The following is a 20481-nucleotide window of genomic DNA, read 5'->3' on the forward strand; positions in this document are numbered from 1 at the left end:
GCAAAGTGCCTGCAGACTTTGACCTGTCAGACCCAGTTATCCTGTTTGAATCCAACCAAGAAAACCCACAGCTTGATCAGCTTGACCTGGGTGATGGTCTGTTGGAAGTCTGTAAAACACAAAGCCCTTTCATTGAAGTTCCAATAGGAAATCATACACAACATGCAGTTACCCTGCCTCAACGAACTACACTTGGGAGTATACAGCCGATTTCAAAAATCGTAGAGATAGACCAGCAACTTGAACCTGCCAATGTTGATGTCAGCTGTGCTAAAACTCCAGAAGACCTCAACAGCAGAGCTGATGCCACATTATGATGGGATCCTCCTGTGGATGTAAGTCACTTAACAGAGGAACAACAAAGCATAGCAAGGAAAATGCTCTATGAAAAATCACTGGCATTTGCACATAATGATGAAGATGTGGGCTGCATTCCGAACTTAAAAATGACCATCAATCTCACAGATGATATCCCTGTTCAGCGATCATACACCTCAGTTCCGAAACCCCTGTTCAAAGAAGTATAAATACAGTATCTTCTTGCAAAAGGGTGGATTGTCAAGTCCAAATCACCTTATTCAACACAAGTCATCTGTGTCCATAAAAAGAATAGGACGCTACAACTTTGCATTGACTACAGTTTGTTGAACCAGAAAACAGTTCCTGACAGGCACCCCCATCCTCGAATCCAAGACCTCACAGACACCCTGGGTGGATACAGTTGGTTGTCGATCTTGGACCAAGGCAAAGCCTATCACCAAGGCTTCATAACAACATTCATTACTCTATGGGGTCTCTATGAATGGGTCCATATTCCCTTTGATTTGACCAATGCACCGGCCACATTTCAAAGAAGAATGGAGGAAATGTTGGATACATTGAGAGATGAATGTTGCATCCCGTACCTAGACGACGTCTTGTGTTACGCCAAAACATTTGAAGAACATTTTGAAGGACTTCAAAAAGTACTACGAGCACTCCAGTGGCATGGCATTAAACTGAGACCGACCAAGTGTGAGATGTTTAAAAAGGAAGTGCAGTATGTTGGATGACTAGTTTCTGCCGACGAAGTTCGCATTGATCCAAAAGACCTAGATACAGTTCATGCCTTTAAAACAAAAACACCTGCCAATGTTGGAGAGGTCCACAAAATTCTGGGTTTCTTGAGCTTCTATCGCTCATATGTCCAGGGCTTCTCTCGAATTGCCAAGCCAATCTACGACCAATTGAAAGTGAAGAAGAGCAGAAGAGTGCAACAGAAACAGTCCAAGGAAGAACAAAGAGAGGAGGAGGGAAAAGTGTCCAGTTACCATCTCGGACTCCAGTAGAGTGGACCGAAGAACACCAAAAAGCTTTGTATAATTGGTTGATGCATTAACTACTCTGCCAGTTCTTACCTATCCCAACTTTGACCTGCCTTTTACTGTCAACACAGATGCCTCAGAGCAAGGACTCTGAGCTTTATCAGTGGCAGAATGGAAGACTCCATTCTGGGAAACTGAAGTTCCTCACACTGAAGTGGGCTATATACGAGAAGTTTAGGGACTACTTGTTTTATGTGTCACTTCACAGTCTACTCAGATAATAACCCCCTGACATACGTCATGAGCACAGCTAAACTCAATGCAGAGGGCTACAGATGGGTGGGAGAGCTCTAAGACTTTAGATTTTACATCAAGTACCGACCTGGAAAAGTGAACGTGGATGCCAACACACTCTCCCGATTTCCACTTGATATAAATCAATACATCGCGGAATGCACAGAAGAACTAACAAGTGAAGCAGTCAGGGCCACATGGGAAGGGAATAGAGCTGCTGAGCGACAAGATGTTGCCTGGGTCACAGTCCTCAACCTGTCACAGAACCACTTACTGAGTTACATGAGTTGAGAACAGCACAAAGAACAGACCCAGCTATTGCCGAAATCATCAAGCTAATAGAATCCAATGGAACGCTTACATGTAATATGAGACAAGGAGAAAATTGCACTTAGAAGGAGGACTCTTATATTGTAAAACCGCACAAAGACATCAGTTCATTTTGCCTGCAAAGTATAAACAAACAGTCATCAAACACCTACATGACAACATGGGCCATGTTGGCATAGAAAGGGTCCTTAGCCTGGCAAGAGAAAGGTTCTATTGGCTGTTCATGAGAAGGGACATAGAGGTGTACATCACTAGACAGTGCCCATGTATAAAGCAGAAGAAGATAGCCATACACACAAAGGCTCCAATGGGTAGCATAACCACCAGTTCACCCTTTGAGCTTGTGTTTACTGATCACTTGCATCTGGAACGTAGTAGAGGTGGCTATGAGTACATTATTGTTGTTGTAGATCACTTTACAAGGTTTGCTCAAACCTATGCAACCAAAAAAAAAAAAAAAGTCAGGATAAACTGCAGCAGAGACGATCTTTAATTACTTTATTCCTCTGTTTGGGTTTCCGGCCAAACTACACCACGACCAAGGTTGAGAGTTCGAGAACAAGCTTTTCAAGACACTTCAACAACTTGCTGGAATGGGCCACTCTAGGACTTCCCCGTATCATTTGCAGGGCAATCTAGCCAGACGGTTCAACAGGACATTTTTACAGATGCTGAGGACACTGGAAGAAAAGAAAAAGAACGATGGAAGGAAAACCTACCTCAGACTGTCCACACTTACAATTGCACATGACACAAAGCAACAGGATACTCAACTTTTTACTTACTGTACGGACGTCATCCACACTTGCCAACTGACCTGTTGTTCAGACTAATGCATGGAGAGGGAAATAAGTCTCATAGAGGATGCACAGAGAAATGGGCTGAGCGAATGTCAGAGGCATACAGAATTGCTTCTGAAAACAGCAAAAACTCAAGCGCACATGGGAAGAAGTACCATGACCAAAACTTGAAAGAAGTTGTCCTTCAGCCTTGCGACCGAACACTCGTGAGAGGAGAGGACCAGGAAAATGTAGGTCATACTGGGAGAAGACCATCTACACTGTGAAAGAACAAGTGAATAACAGTCCAGTGTACAGAGTGGTAGCTGAGACAGACAGTACAAAATCTAGAGTCCTACATCTAAATCTTCCAACAGCAGAACCTAAAAAGATGTGAAAGCATAGAAAAAACAGCAAGTCAAACAAGCACAAGACAGTGACACAGATACTGATGAGAGTGACGGGCATTACTACTGGCTACGAATGCCAAATAACCGAATGAATGACCCTGAACTTACTTGCAATCATCCTACCTGAAATGTACCTTCCTGTGATCCTTCACGACAACGACCCAGTGAAAAACTTGTAAAGTAAAAGCAACCTACCTGTACAGAGGCACCTGCAGAACAACACTGTGAATCTGATGAACCTGAAGAGAGAAAGGAATTGGAGTATCCTGCAACAGAACAAAAACTGTCAGAAGTTGAAAGAAATCAGGCTCCTGGACCAGCCAGCTCTGAATGAGAAGGGAGTTCAAGGAGACCTAACCTGACCCCAATACTGACAGTCACACAGGCCAGGTTAGAAGATCCACTTGTGATAGACAGCCAGTCCAGATGCTCACTTACCATACGTTAGGTCAGCCTGCAGTATAGCCATATCCTACAGTAAACAGTTTAGAAGCTTATGGGATGGGTCAGATACAATTTTGGGGAATGTCACCTTACTGCCTAACCTCATTGCACCTTACCACATTCCACTGCCATTTCAAACAGTTCCACACACCGCCAATACCTGTGTTTGGGTATATAAAAAAAGAGAGAAAAAGATAGAGATTGAGGTTGAATTTCCTTAATGAATGTAATGTTATGTCAGGCGCCATTTTTATTTTGTTGGAGAGCGTGTGACACACATATGTATGGTCACATTTTTGTTGAAATTGAGTGTTTATATTTTATTGAAAATAATTGATTTGCCTGAGCCATTTTTATGTTGTCAATGTAAATGCTGTGTTTTCAATGAGTCAGTACTGCTGCAGCCACAAGGGGGCGCTGACAAGCCATGCCTGAGAAAAGCCACTAATTTGTGTCTTGTCTTCTTTTCTCCTAATTTCTCAGGTATGTTCAGAGGTGGACAGTAACAGAATATATTTACTTGAGTACTGTACTTAAGTACACTTTTTGAGTATCTGTACTTTACTTGAGTATTATTTTTCCTGGAAACTTGTGATTTTAACTTCACTACATTTGAAAGACAAATATCGTACTTTTCACTCCACTACATTTCTATCAAGGTTCTCGAATAGAAAGTCGTTACTACGTAGAAGCTTTGAAAATCAGTGGATGATTTTTTTTTTCTTCTCTAAAACGTGATTGTTTTTTTTGCAGGTGACAGACAACCTATCAATAATCACTCTTGTAGGGTCACGTGTCGTGAAGTTAAATGATTTTCCAGCATTTTTTGAACACTGATCAGTTGGCAAAATGGAAGACAGTGGTTGCTCGGCACAGTGCGCGCACCCATGGCCATACTTAGAAAATATGTTCCAGTTTTCTGAAAATGTTAAAGATTAATTTCGTTTTAAAGGTTTGCTTTGTTTGCCTAAAACGAACCATATCACAGCCTTCAAAAACTCGCCGTCCAATCTGCGGAAGCATATTGAGGTATGTAATCTTTTAATTTCTTGTGAAAGCTTGAAATTATCTGTACTTTAGAGCTAAAGTTTCAGTATGAAGTATGGTCGGTCAAATTATTTTTTATGGATTTGCCCACCAAGTTGCCATAGCATTGTGGATACACCGCTAACACATAGATAAGGTTCGACAATGACGTTAGTTAGCATGCAAAAGCGTGAATTCATATGTAAATGAGCTTAAGAGTGAAATAAGTTAATATCTTGTAACTTTTATAGTTTTTTGTTGTTGTTTTTGTTGTTGTTACCTTGCATAATTACTATAGTTATTGGAGCTGCACGATTAAATCATAAAAAGATCGCAATCTCGATTCAAACACCCACACGATCTCTTTTCTAAATGAAAACGATTCGCCTGTCTATTAAACCTTTGACAAAAATCATACCGGAACATTCAAATCTGCATTGGTGCTGCCGCTGGGCCAGAGAGAGCAGTTATCATGTTCTGCCAGAGCTGTGTGAGAACACTACCATGCTGCTTTTGTGGGGGTGGGTAGGAGTGTTAAATAAAAAAATGAAGATGATGTCAATTCAGTTGTTTAATTTCTATAGGTTTTGTAACATTCTAAAAACTCTTTATTCCACAGATACTACAAGCTAGTCAGTGTATTCAGTAGGTTGCTTCAGAGGCATAAGGTATTGTAAGTATTACATACAACAATGCAACAATAAAAAAAACAATGCGTTGACATAAAAAAGGAAATTTACTTTTGATACTTAAGTACTTTTAAAACCAAGTACTTCTGTACTTTTACTCAAGTAAAAATCTGTCTTTACAACTTTCACTTGTAATGGAGTTGTGTACTTTGTCCACCTCTGGGTATGTTCAATGTAAAAGTTGTAAAATACAACATTTCTCATGTAAAAACATGTTAATCTTCATCTTCTTTGGGTTTCATGTCAAAGAATTTGTTAGTTTAAATGAAAAGATATGTTGAGTTTTCTAAAGTTTGAGTTTCCCCTGTTGTAATGAGTACAACATATCAATAGTATCATTTGTTCAATGCAAGTGAATTGGCCAAAATTGCACCCGTCCCCTTAGCCATTGTGTTTTCAGATTATTTTCGGCTCAGATTTTAAGTAGTGAAACGGCTCCACATATGTCTTGTAATATGTTGTTTATTTAAATCACATGTTTGATTTAAGTTTTCAGTGATTATTTCTGTACAAATGTTATGTTTAATGTCAGATTGCAATACTAATGGTGTAAATGTTGTACAGTGACGTCAAACGTTACAGAGTTTTACATACACCCAGCACAGTTATATTTCAGCATTTTCACAGAAGAAACCCTAAAAATGGCTAACCTTGTGGGTCATCGTTTAATATTAAAGCATTTGAGTGAATTATATGGTGATATGTTACCAGAGGTTGAATATATAATTAAGAAAAATGTATTATTATTTCATAGCTTTATTATATATACATGTAAATGTGTATTTGTGATTACAAATGTGATGATTATTCACATATGGTTAAGTTGTAAAGAAAAAGTGATACTAAATCAGATAATCTGTCACTCAGGTCCTATGCCTTGGACCTGTAACACACACACAGAAGGGAAGGGAATATTCAAGTTTATCCATTTGCTGGCTGATACGGTGTCAAGCCAGTTTACTGCATGAGGGATGCTTGCATTTGCATGCAAGTGTGCTTTTAGACATTATAACGATCATTCTTTTTATACCCAAATGTTTCAACCTGAAACCTTACCATCTCTGGATATTCAATGATCAAATGGAATTCATTTTTGCAAACTCAACACTTGAGTCAATGTATATTTAGGTACAACATACAAGGCAAACAGTTCTAATGATAAATGTAAAAAAATATATGTCATTTTACAATATAGTTACAGTACCATGTGACAAACAGTGTGGAGGAAATACAACATAACTCTGCATCATAAAACATTCACCTATGCAGCACAATACGTGAGATGACAGCTGTATTAATGTATTATCAGTAGAGTTAAATTACACAAATCAAGTACAGTACAATGCCAGTCAAGTTCAGAGTAGAAACTTGAAAACAAGTCATAAAGCATAAAACCGACAGGTGTACTAACACTGCGGCATTCTGTCTTAGCTCATGCATGAACAATAATGTTTTCGGTTGTTTTATTAGGAAGAAAAAAACCTTCCAATATTTTCATTTAGAACATTTTATTACACACCCAGCCCTAAAACTTTGCTGGCTGCTTAAAAAAAGGATCTGTGCTTTGCTCACAAGAAAGCATTAAAAAACTACTGAAAACATACTGTGACATTAAATAGCCATAGGAGTCTGAAATGCATTCAAAAAGCGTTCACAAATACAATTGGGCGAGAGGTATTCACTTCCAATAAATTGAATAAAATTATGCACGTTTGACCAGGAAACAATGCTATTTTGATCTGGCATGAGAACAAATGTATACAGCAATGTAACACATTTCTAGCCTGAGAAATACTGCTAGTAATGGCTTTCTTGATACTCATGGCAAAGCTAACTAGCTTTTCACCCTCTGACATACGTGGGTGCAGAGCACCTCTTAATGTAATGTAAATGTTTGTATCTTGTATTTGTATGATATCAGGTGCCTTTGCACTTGTTCAGAATGCAGTTTATTGCAGAATCTACACAAGTATGAGATGCAGTTTGAAATGGCAGGGGGAAAAAAGCATGTTGTTTTCAATGGGAAAAACTGCCATCTAAAAATAAAGAAAAACAGGAGAAAGACATAGTTTGCAACATTACAAAGTCATGTAAACAGTTGACTTATTGCATTTTTCATATGACATGTTAAATTGAACAAAGTTTTTAAATGCAGTAACTAGATGGTTTTAATGTCTCTTAAATTACACATTCATACAATAGCATAAAACTGCATGGGGCATCCAACAATTCCAGTTGTTGTAGCTGGTGTGATTTGATGGGATGAACAAGCCAAACAAAACCCAATTTACCTTGGTAAAATTGCGCTGAGGAAAATGCAAGGGGGGAAATATTGAAAGGAAAGGGAGGTTTACCTCATTCGTCACTGTACTATCCAATCATAACACTTCAGAAGATGGGTGAATGCCAACACTCTGTTTCAGTCCATGCCTCCGAAGGACCGCACAAACAAACAAAAAAAACGCTACACTAAGGAGACTCTTTTGGCCCAAGGTTGATTGCATAACATTTCTGTTATTATTCAGAAGGGAGATAGTGTGAAATGTTGCGTAGATTCATGCCACAATTGATTGTATATTCAAGGCAGTATTGACCCTGTGCTTGTGGAAATGACAACAAGATAAGGAAATATTTTTTATGTGGCAAAGAAAATAAAAAAAATAAAGAAACCAAAATATAACCTCACTGAAATGAAATGGGTAACACTTAACAATAAGGTTCCATTTGTTAACATTAGTTAACTACATTAGTTAACATGCACTATGAACAATCCTTTCACAGCATTTATTAATATTGGTTAATGTAAATTTCAACATATACTAATACAAATCCAAAGTTGCATTTTTATTAAATTAGTTAATGCACTACGAACTAACATAAACTAACAATGAACAATTGCATTTTTATTAACTAACCTTAACAAATTTTAATAAATGCTGTAAAAATATATTGTTCATTGTTAGTTCATGGCACCTAATGCATTTACTAATGTAAACGAATGGAACCTTATTGTAAAGTGTTACCATGAAAGGTTTACAGTTCAGCGTCAAGCAACTTTTGAACCAAGCTTGCTGCATTTTCAGTGGCTACACTTGGATATTTCTGTCTGTTAAGATATTGAAAAAAAAGGAGAGCCAAGATATTTTAGGTGCTGAAAGTTTTAGCTGAGGAGCAAACATTATGGTGTAACAATGGAAAAGGGGGGCATAAGGATAAGTATGCTAAATGTCTTTATAAAAAAATCTTGTTTATGTCAGAACTGTTCGAAACCCCCTTTGAAATTTGGCTTTAACAAAAGTTTAATGAATAAATAAAGATTTCTCTCATAAGAATGAATAAATAATTTAGAAATTGTATAATTAAATAAATAGATAAATAAAACCGTTGACAGTTGTGCCTTTAACTAAGGTTCAAAAAAGTTCTCATTGACTTGCCCCTTGTGTAGTCCACAGGCTAATGCTTCTAATGATAATCCATTCTTTCTGACTTGCCGTTACCACAATACGAACACACTCGATATCAAAAGCAATCTTGTGGTCCACATCGTGAACCTCAATGTTTCCATTTTTAAACTCCCCTAATGTTATATAGGAGGAGCACTGCCTTCCCTTCTTTGTTCCTACTAATTTCTCACCCACTTCCAGAGCTCCATGATGCAAAATATCATTCTGCCGATCATCTGTTCCCGTGATGATCTTGATTTTGCTAATTTTTGTTTCTTTGTTGAATACTATAACATAAAAGTCCCCAGTTGACGGAGCTTTGCCCCAAAAGTACTCATCCACGCTACTGTACGCTTTGGCAGCATCATAGCTCTCAAACACATTGATATTGGTGTACAGACTTGCAGGTGGGTTGTCTGGGATGTCAAGGGAGTCTTCCTCAAAGTCATCATCCTTGAGTTTGTTCTCTGCACCCTTATAAGAGGAATAGTATCCCATGTGTTGGAAAAGTGATGGCTTGAAGCGAATGGCATCCTTCTGGGCCAGCAGACCCCGGAAATGGATAAGAAGCCAATCACAAGGCATCTCCTGATAAAACATGAGCAGGAAATGGGCAAGTCTGGGAAGGTCTCTTGAGTGGTATAACTTCCCTATGTAGCCCAGTTTAGAGAACTCCAGCATCACCCAATATGAGCCCTCCCTAGAAGTTACCACCTTCTTCAGGGCTGTGAGAAAGTTCCGAGAGCATCGTACATCGTCCTCTAACATCATGTAGAAATCAGAGAGGTTGGTGCAGAAGTTGAGGAGAAAAGCATAATCTACATTCTGTTTTGAACGGAAGCGTACCCTGTCCTCAGGATCATTATAGTTTCTCTTCAACCCATCCAGGGACGGGTAGTACTCCTCAGGGGCATGGATAACCAACAGTCGGCCTGCGATAATATGGTGGCCAAACTTCCTTGAGATTTCTTGAACTAGGCTCTCACACCATGCAAGGTCAAAGTCTGCCAAGTGGACAACTACTACAATCTCTTTGAGCTCCTCATAGCTTGATTGGTCAAAAATGGACTTGATGGTCTCCAACAGGTAGTTTCCTCGCTTTCGTTTCACAGATGACAATCCAATGGTGAGATACTCTGCAAAAAACAGAAAGAAATTATATACTATGTGAACTAAAAGGTGTGAACACATGCTGTGAACTGATTTGACACCACACTATATATACGGATGTATATTCAACTTTGGCGATTTAGCACTGTGGACATCTAGAAAGAAAAGTCTCATTAAAACATTTTTCACACTCTCTCTAGTTTATTTAATTTGTCAGTTAACAATGTCCCAACAGTTTATGCACATGCATCACAGGAGATTTATGTTTTTTTTTTTTTTTCATTTTTATCTGAAAGTCCCTTCACAATTTAATTTCCATTACATCACAAATTCTGTATTATGTTTAATAGAATTTTGTGCTGAAAATGATGGTGATGGAAAGCACATTTTTAACATAAAAAAATAAAATAAAATAAAAAAATAAACATCAGATGCATTTGTCTTGTTAAGACTAATTTCGTACCTAACATTTTATGTACCCTAAAGACACACAATTAAATCATATTTTCAAATGTTTGCCATAATTTGGTAAAATTACAATTTGATTTGAAATGACACCTAATAAAAAGATATACTTATCTTGACTTTCCTTTGTTTTCTTCAAACATAATTTGTCTTGTATTTCATCTCATATATATATATATATATATATATATATATATATATATATATATATATATATATGGGGTAAATTTGTTTGGTGTAGTGGAAATTATTTTACAACTGGAGAACAGCTGTAATTTTTGAAAAATGTATATCCCTCTACCTAATTTAAAAATAGAAAAATATTTTCACACAAACATTTTTTTCACACAATAAATATCAAAATGGTTTATATTTATTAACTCATTGTTTAGATTGTTGTAATTTTAAACATGTAATAATTTGTATTTTTATAATGGATTTTCATAGTTTAATATTGAAAATCTAGGTCTGGGACAAGGCTAAAACAAAATCTACACATAAAGCCTTTGAAAGAATTAACAAAAGTACATGAAGAAGGCATGATGGTAAAAAGTTTATGTCATATTTAATGTAAAGAAAGTTGTCATTTATATAAACTAATGTTTTAGATGTGAAATCAATATGGTAAAACTTACTATAAAAAAATGTGTGTGTGTGTGTGTACATATACTGAATATGTATGCACTGTAAATGTACTGTATATGCACTGTATATGCACTCTTACTCTTTCGAGGTAAAGGTGTTCCAGCAAGGTATCGATAAGTCACATTGATGGTTTCAGAAAAATTGGTGATGTCTTTAAAGGTGTGAACATATCGCTCTGAGTTAAGAGGATGCATTGAGGTCTCTCGCAACTGACGTTTATCTTCCTCCTGAAACACATGACATCCAAGATAGACAAGTTCTAGTCTCAAACTCAGAATTACTCAGAATCTCCTGTATGCTTGTCACAAGATTCCAAAAAAATCTGCAACATTCCCTATTAGAAAGCCACAAAGTTAGAGTCTTCAAGGCTTCATTTTCTAGGAACGTGGTTATATTGTATGTTGAAGAGACGGTAGAAGTCCATTTACATCTCCAAACGTAAGCACTGCAGGTAATTATTTTTAGAGTTGGCAATATTCCTGCACACCCTTGTATAATCTCATCAAATGTAAATGATGGCCTTTGAATAATTAATTGTACACACAGTATTACTCAATTCTATAAATCATTTGACTAGCATTGAAAGTATAGCGTTGCTGTCTTTTTAGCACCCATAAAATGTTCACACTAAATTTTTACAGCTCTGATGGTGTTTGTATTTCAATTAAATGTGGGTTACTTCGAAAAGTGACTGTCAGAAATGGGTACAACTTTTGAATAATTCATCAGACAAACACACGTGACATGTTATGATCACAAATTTTGATCATAAAGTTGGCCTCATGAATAATAAATGAGTCTCTTGTGTTTGGACTGCCTCTACATCATGACATTTTAAACATGCTGCATCGTGAGCTCTGATACTTATACATGCACAGTGCAGCACTGGCAGTCTTATATGCAATATTTGGTAATTAAAGCCTACTGTATAAACAAAATAACTTTTCAGTACAGAGATAATTAATGCTAAATCACATGCAACAACAGTAGTCGAGTTGTTGTGAAGTCCACTTTTGTCTTGTTATCTGCTGCACTAATGTTGTAAATACATTGGTCTCTGTAATTTACACACTGTTTCAACAAGCAATGGACTCACCAGCACATATCCATCCTCAATGTAGAGGTTTATGAAGAGCAAGAAGGTAATGAGAGCCACCAGGAAGGGAATGGCCGAACGTTTTCGGAAACACCTCATCTTGTCCAGGTACTTCAACACATTCTCATGATGGAAACTCTACCAGTCTGATCTGAGAAAGCACATAGAGAAAATACTTTATCAGGACATTTCTCCATTACATAAGAAAGAAAAATCACAACTGAGATCCTAGAGTTGAACTCTAAAAATCCTCCTATTTCTTAGATGTTTCTCTTAAGAAAAAGACCTAACTTGTCTCTACTAGAATTTCAGAAAAGATATCAATATTGTCACAAACTGTGATCAGATTCTCAAGTCTGTAACTAAAAGTCAGATATTTTAATATGAACTCAAGTATTTCACATAAAATTCTTCCAATAATCCAGTTATCTGGGCTATTGAAGCTGAAGTGTGTGATTTCTGCAAAAAAAAAAAAAAAAAAAAAAAAAGGCTTCCTGAACACTCCTCCCGTTTTTCATTGGCTGGCCAAACAGATAGTCCCGCCCCAAACTTATAGTTCACACCAAACTCACTCTATTGGTTGAGCTAATGTTGGGGTCGGGCTGGTCAGGATGCTCAAACAAACAGAACTTCCACATGGCTTATATGTGATAGGGATAGGAGAAAGTATATTGACAACGGAAAAAACATACACTTCAGTTTTAAGTTTAGAACACTAAAATTATCATGTCCTTGCTATTCAGGAAAAACTGCCAACAACTTAACAGTTGTACACACATCAGTGGAGCACTTCTTTTTGTTTATAAGACAGGACATTAACTATAAGGGCACACTAAAAATAATGCAACAGCCTCCTGGTGCCTTGAAGCCCAGTATTTAACCTGACAACAATGTAGGCATGCTGTAATACAGACTCCATCTCAACAACATGCTGTGAGGTTAATATTCTGGCCCTACACACCAGGCATTAGCAAAGTCTGCACTCTGTGTCTTCAAGTCCTATTGTTTTGCCCTATTTTCAGGATCTGTGTACCAAGAACAAATTATATTTCTTAAAAGCTTTACTGCAAGTTGAAACTGTATTTCAATTTTGGCCATCTTCATCTAATGATGATACATGGTTGGAGTGGCTGTCATTGGGAAAGAAAAAAAAAACAGCTCTGCCATGTGCATAAAATACACCCCAGGTAATCTTTTATTTCTGACCTCAAATTATGCAGAGTAATTTGACAATAAAAGATGGTATGCATGTGTTTTGGAAGGCTTTCCATGTATGTATCAGTGTAGCCTTTTCAATGGCTGCTGCTAAGCACCTTATACCACTAATGGAATATAAAATAACTTTATATTGGATTCCATGACCAGCTGTGTATCGATCCTGTCCATCGCCGACCTGTTTTAACTGGAGATTGTCAAGCCAATGAGTATTCCTTAAAGGGATAGTTCACCCAAAAATTCATTTACTCACCCTTATGTTGTTCCAAATCTGTATGACTTTGTTTAAAGTAAATTATGTTTTTGGATGAACTTGTCTTTGTACCAATAAAGAAGTTAACACATTGAGATCAACTACACGGCTTTATACAACAGAAGTACATTTTTAATGCATAATTTAATCACAATCAAGGGCTAATGTCTTGACTGTCAAAGACACCTTTTGTTAATAAAGGGCTATGCATTCATATATACTGTACTGTGCAAAAGGTTTAGGCACTTCTGAAAAATATTGCATATTGGGGAATGTCTTAAAAAAATTATGCCATAAATAGTTTTCATTTATCAGTTAACATCAAACAAAGTCCATCAAACATAAAAAAGTTAAATCAATATTTGGTGTGACAACCTTTGCCTTCAAAACAGCATTAATTGTCTAAGGATCCTATCCTATCCAATCCTAGGATACAGTTTTTCTTGGATGTTAGCAGATAGGATTTGCTAAGCTTCTTGGAGAACTTGCCACAGTTCTTCTATCTATTTAGGCTGTGCTCAATTTTTGCCTTGCCTTGCCTTGTCTCTTCATGTAATCCCAGACAGACTCAATGATGTTGACATCCATGTTATATATATATACTGTATATAAGCAATATCACACGAACAAGAGTAATATATGGCCCTACATCAGCACTGCTGTGATTCAGCCGCAGGCACAAGGCCACAGGCCGAGTGCCGAAGGTAATCACAGCAGTGCTGATTTAGGGCCATATAGCACGATTGCGAGTGTGATATTGTTTATATACAACAGCAATGAACAAGTAAATGTAAAGAAATTAGGAAAAACCGAGTACGGTCATAAAAATGCATTTGTGCATGGAACTACTTTCTTACGCAACGGATCAGAATCTGACATTGCTGGTTCAAACCAAGCCTTCGTTAGTAATTAAAAAATGTCACTTCAAAAATAGTATCACGGCTTGTGCTGTTTCTACCAAGTTATTGGATAAGCAAGTATGGATGAATGTGTGTGTGTGTGTGTGTGTGTGTGAGAGAGAGAGAGAGAGAGAGAGAGAGAGAGAGAGATGGAGCATGTGCTATCACCTGATGCCACTCTCAAGCAGAGATGCTTTCAGCTTTCTGAACATCAGCTTTATAAGTGGAAAAATAGCTGTCCAAGCGGGGGTATTTCTCCCTATTTCGCGGTAGCCGGTGCGCAAGAGTCATTCACTATAGAAACCGCAGTCTCCTCTGCCATTTTGAACAGTATGTCCTCTCCAATGTGGAAAGTCCGGTAAGAGGTAAGCACCTTGAGTTTGTGTAATCAATCAGTCTATTGTGTCTCTCATCTGTGATGAGTCGTAATGCTGAAATTGTTCGTTTAAAGCCGTTTAAAGCTATTTCCTAACTTTAGTAGTGTAGTACAAGCGATCATGTAGTGCTGTTGTATGTAAACACTGACTGACGCTGACTTCACGTCACCTAACTGGCTCATATTACACACAAAAATGATCTTTTGCCACCACCTGCTGGCTAACATATGTAATGTCAAAAAATTACATATAAAGAGACACATATACAGAAGATCTTAACACATCTGCACTGCTCTTACACTTTAGTTTAGAACATGGAATGTCTCTCGTCCAATCAGATTCAAGGACCGGAACTAACTGTTGTGTGTGTATATATGTATATATATATATATATATATATATATATATATATATATATATATATATATATATATATGTACACTGGTGGAATAATGTACAGATTTTGCTCTTATGGAAAGAAATTGGTACTTTTATTCACCAAAGTGGCATTCAACTGATCACAGTGTATAGCCAGGACACTAATAACATGAAAAATTACAATTAAAATTCGAAAATAAATTTCAGCACTTCTTAAACAACTTCAAAGAGTTCTCATCAAAAAATCCTCCACGTGCATCAATGACAGCTTTGCAGATCCTTGGCATTCTAGCTGTCAGTTTGTCCAGATACTCAGGTGACATTTCACCCCACACTTCCTGTAGCACTTGCCATAGATGTGGCTGTCTTGACGGGCACTTTTAACGCACCTTACAATCTAGCTGATCCCACAAATGCTCAATGGGGTTAAGATCCATAACACTCTTTTCCAATTATCTGTTGTCCAATGTCTGTGTTTCTTTGCCCACTCTAACCTTTTCTCTTTGTTTTTCTGTTTCAAAAGTGGCTTTTTCTTTGCAATTCTTCCCATAAGGCCTGCACGCCTGAGTCTTCTCTTTACTGTTGTACATGAAACTGGTGTTGAGTGGGTAGAATTCAATGAAGCTGTCAGCTGAGGACATGTGAGGCGTCCATTTCTCAAATTAGAGTCTCTGATGTACTTATCCTCTTGTTTAGTTGTACATCTGGCCTTCCACATCTCTTTCTGTCCTTGTTAGATCCAGTTGTCCTTTGTCTTTGAAGACTGTAGTGTACACCTTTGTATGAAATCTTCAGTTTTTTGGCAGTTTCAAGCATTGTATAGCCTTCATTCCTCAAAACAATGATTGACTGACGAGTTTCTAGAGAAAGCTGTTTCTTTTTTGTCATTTTTTACCTAATATTGACCTTAAGACATGCCAGCCTATTGCATACTGTGTCAACTCAAAAACAAACACAAAGACAATGTTAAGCTTCATTTAACAAACCAAATAGCTTTCAACTGTGTTTGATATAACGGCAAGTGATTTTCTAGTACCAAATTAGCAATTTAGTATGATTACTCAAGGATAAGATGTTGGAGTGATGGCTGCTGGAAATGGGGTCTGTCTAGATTTGATCAAAAATTACTTTTTTCAAATAGTGATGGTGCTGTTTTTTACATCAGTAATGTCCTGACTAAACTTTGTGATCAGTTGAATGCCACTTTGGCGAATTAAAGTACCAATATCCTCCATAAAATCTCTACATTATTCCAAACTTTTGGCCGCCAGTGTGTGTGTGTGTGTGTGTGTGTGTGTGTGTGTGTGTGTGTGTGTGTGTGTGTGTATATATATATATATATATATAGATATATATACACATACATACACACTACCGTTCAAAAATTTAGGGTCACTTACTCATTCTTTATTTTTATTTTTTTCACATTTTAGAATAATAGTAAAGTCATCAAAACTATGGAATAATGGAAATGGAAATATGGGAATTATGTTGTGACTAAAAAAATCCAAAATAAATCAAAACTAAGTTATATTTTAGCAACTTCAAAGTGGCTACATTTTCTCAACCAACTTCTTGAGGTATAACCCTGGGATGCTATTTAAACAGTATTGAAGGAGTTCCCATCTATATGCTGGGCACTTAGTGGCTGCTTTTCTTAATTATTTGGTCCATGTCATCCATTTTTTTAAAATAAAATTTTAGCTTTGTAATTAAATAAATTAATATGTTGGCACAATTATATTTTTGTCTACAAAACAAATTTCAAACATTGAAGTATATGCCTTCATATCAAAAGGTTTTTAAGATCATGAGAAACATTTCAGACAAGTGACCCCAAACTTTTGAACGGTAGTGTATATATATATATATATATATATACAGTATATATTGAAATGCAGAGTGGTTTGAATGGGAAAATTTAAAAGCGAGCCACTTGTGTAATTAAATGTACAAGAAATTTAAGTACATTATATATATATATATGTATTTACATTTCTTGTACATTTAATTACACAAGTGGCTTGCTTTTAAATTTTCCAGTTCAAACCACTCTGCATTTTAATACAGGTGGATTCATGTATTGTTAATGCAGAGTAATAGCAAGATTGAATTGATTCAGCCAGGATGCTGTAGAGCAGAGGAGGACCAGCCTGAAAACTACTTTCTTACTTCACTGGTGGTGAAGTGAGAGGAACTGGAGCAGAGTGCAGACCTCTAACAGACCACAGCATGTTTCCATAAAGCACATAATTCTCAAGAACTTTTAAAGTTTTTGACTTTTTTAATAAAAATAAAAAAACATAAAAAACATCCTTTTAAATGTCAATTACATCTTTAAATACTTTTTTCTATCTCAGCTTAATATATATAACTATAATCCAGTTGTATGCTGATTTCTCAGTTAAGTGTAAACAATGGCATTTTTCTGTTTGTTGGAGCATTCTGACCAGCCCATCATAGCAACATTGGCTCAACCAATGGCATGAGTTTAGAACAGGACTATAAGATTGTGACCAATGGAAGATGGGGAGAAAGTGCAGAAAACCTGTTTGAAAAGTCATTATCTTTGCAATTCCATTTAGTGTTGCTAGTGGTGAAGAAATTACACACTTCACCTTTAAGTTAATGTATTGAGAGTAGTTAGAGTTGAATTAATTTCAGAAACAGGACCCTATATTGCACTATATTACTTACAGCCTCAGAGGAATAGAAAAGAGTTTAAACCCAGATGAAGCAAGAGTGAAAATTCAATAAAACTGTTATTTTGAACTGAGCAGATTGAAACTTATAATATAAATGTTTTTTCAAATATCTTTCGAAAAACATGGCTTCAAACTCAGTTTCCTAGGTATTCCTACACCCCCTCAAATCTCCCTGTGAAGTGTCCAGATGTACCCTCAGGGTGCAAAAATAAATAAATAAAATACAAAAATAAATAAATAAATAAATAAATAACATCCATTAGAAATGGATAAAGCAGAGCTGACATGATCCCTCCCTCTTTCATAAATGCACAGAGCACTGCTTGTTGACATACACACAAAATTTTGAGCTCTAAAACCAAAGTCCTCCAAAAATGGTAGAAAAACGAAGATTTAATAATGATTGCATTTCTTTTCAGACTAAATCCACAGATTTAGTTTGTTAAAGGAAAAAGCACCAACCTAGGCTAGTACCTTCATCTGTTGCGTAATTACTCCTGACAGGGCCAGATTTTGGAAGAGCTGCAATTATAGGCAGTCTGCAGAGCTGCTGCATACAGCTGCCAGGGATCTTTTTTTTGAGAGAGTGCTGACGTAAATAACCTGAGGCTCATACCCATTTCCTATTGCTCGGTAGATCATCACCTCCCAGGGTGAGCAGTCCTTTCAGCAGTCAATATTAACTGCCCATTTAGAGCAATACTGCCATGCTAAACGAGGCGGCTCATTTAGAAAACAAGAAGAGCAATCTAAAGAGTTGATTTTGATAAAAACACAGCAAATCCAGATGGTTCTTGTGTCTAACATCGGCTCAATTATGCGTTATTCCGAGTTCACTAATGTGAGCTGTCACAGTTTTACCAATCTCACAGGCAGTGTACTTATAAACACCCATTCATTACAAGGCAAGAACACTGGGGTGGCAGCATTCTGAGTTCTGCATTTGCTGACATTTATCTACCATTCTTATCTTTTCGTTCTCCTCTGCATGACGGAGGGAGTGTCATTTTTCACAGGGTGCCGTCTCTCTCTACCTTGGTGACATGAAACAGAGAATAAACTTCAGAATGAGAAACAAGAAGCTCCCTGGTGAAAGGAAGGCAATTACAGTCATGTCTGATGTGCCGCAGGACCCCATGAATAAGAAAAACAAATCAGTTTACAGAGTTGGCAATGGCTTAGAGTGAAATATTTGAGGAAGGATGTCTTCTAGATTGTGAGAGTACTATGCAATTTCTATTATGTAAATGCACTATGAGAGAATGTGGAATTAGAGAACACTTGGTTTGAGTTTGATTTAACACAATCACTCCTGGCACTCAACAGCATCTCAGCTATAAATAGTGAACATTCAAGGCCCTTTACATTAGGGGTGTTTCGGGTATGTTTTAGTGATGCTCAATGCTGCTAGTGAGCTATTTTCTAAAAGCCTGATCCTTTAAGCCTCAAATGCAAAACAAATATTAGTCTGCAAATTTACTTACAGCTCAGTTGTAAAATAGATTAAGCCTCTAAAGCATCTTGTCACAGAATATTTCTAATTCTAAATCTAATTTGAACACAGTTTTCAAATCAGACATAACACGATAAAATGAGAAATTATAAATGAATGAATTTATTCCATGTAATTTTTAGTTTTTGTTCTAACATGCAATGAGCGACAGGACATTTTGTTCCCACTATCCACTGTGAAACTTGTTCAAAATCCTGCTCCTCATAACTGTTCATCACTTTTTTTTTTTCTTTTTTTTTTTGCCTTTCAAGGCAAAAATCCCATTCATTTTGATACAAGTGCTCCATCTTGGGCTAAATGGACACTTTTACCACACTGTGATGACGTGTTCCCACCATATTTAGCAGCGTAAATCTATAGAAAATTTTTTGTATTTCCAATTTTTAAATTCTTTATATACAGGTGCATCTCAATAAATTAGAATGTCGTGGAAAAGTTCATTTATTTCAGTAATTCAACTCAAATTGTGAAACTCGTGTATTAAATAAATTCAATGCACACAGACTGAAATAGTTTAAGTCTTTGGTTCTTTTAATTGTGATGATTTTGGCTCACATTTAACAAAAACCCACCAATTCACTATCTCAAAAAATTAGAATATGGTGACATGCCAATCAGCTAATCAACTCAAAACACCTGCAAAGGTTTCCTGAGCCTTCAAAATGGTCTCTCAGTTTGGTTCACTAGGCTACACAATCATGGGGAAGACTGCTGATCTGACAGTTGTCCAGAAGACAATCATTGACACCCTTCACAAGGAGGGTAAGCCACAAACATTCATTGCCAAAGAAGCTGGCTGTTCACAGAGTGCTGTATCCAAGCATGTTAACAGAAAGTTGAGTGGAAGGAAAAAGTGTGGAAGAAAAAGATGCACAACCAACCGAGAGAACCGCAGCCTTATGAGGATTGTCAAGCAAAATCGATTCAAGAATTTGGGTGAACTTCACACGGAATGGACTGAGGCTGGGGTCAAGGCATCAAGAGCCACCACACACAGATGTGTCAAGGAATTTGGCTACAGTTGTCGTATTCCTCTTGTTAAGCCACTCCTGAACCACAGACAACGTCAGAGGCATCTTACCTGGGCTAAGGAGAAGAAGAACTGG

The 20481-nt window shown here is 36.9% G+C and overlaps 1 protein-coding gene across 3 annotated transcripts in view; it reads right to left on the reverse strand.

Annotated features, from left to right (window-relative positions):
* Positions 1 to 7984: 7984 nt before the first annotated feature.
* The window catches only part of mgat4c (mgat4 family member C), a 158708-nt gene continuing 146211 nt past the window's right edge, over positions 7985 to 20481 (reverse strand). For all 3 annotated transcript variants that reach the window (XM_051657243.1, XM_051657241.1, XM_051657242.1), the window contains 3 exons: positions 12036 to 12186; positions 11019 to 11166; positions 7985 to 9855 (listed from right to left, as the gene is read on the reverse strand). In XM_051657243.1, the coding sequence (XP_051513203.1) occupies positions 8699 to 9855; positions 11019 to 11166; positions 12036 to 12134 (1404 nt within the window). In that variant the 5' untranslated portion in view covers positions 12135 to 12186 and the 3' untranslated portion in view covers positions 7985 to 8698. The remainder of the gene's footprint in view (positions 9856 to 11018; positions 11167 to 12035; positions 12187 to 20481) is intronic.

Source organism: Myxocyprinus asiaticus, chromosome 26 (genome assembly GCF_019703515.2).
Source record: "Myxocyprinus asiaticus isolate MX2 ecotype Aquarium Trade chromosome 26, UBuf_Myxa_2, whole genome shotgun sequence".
NCBI classification, from domain to species: Eukaryota; Metazoa; Chordata; class Actinopteri; order Cypriniformes; family Catostomidae; genus Myxocyprinus; species Myxocyprinus asiaticus.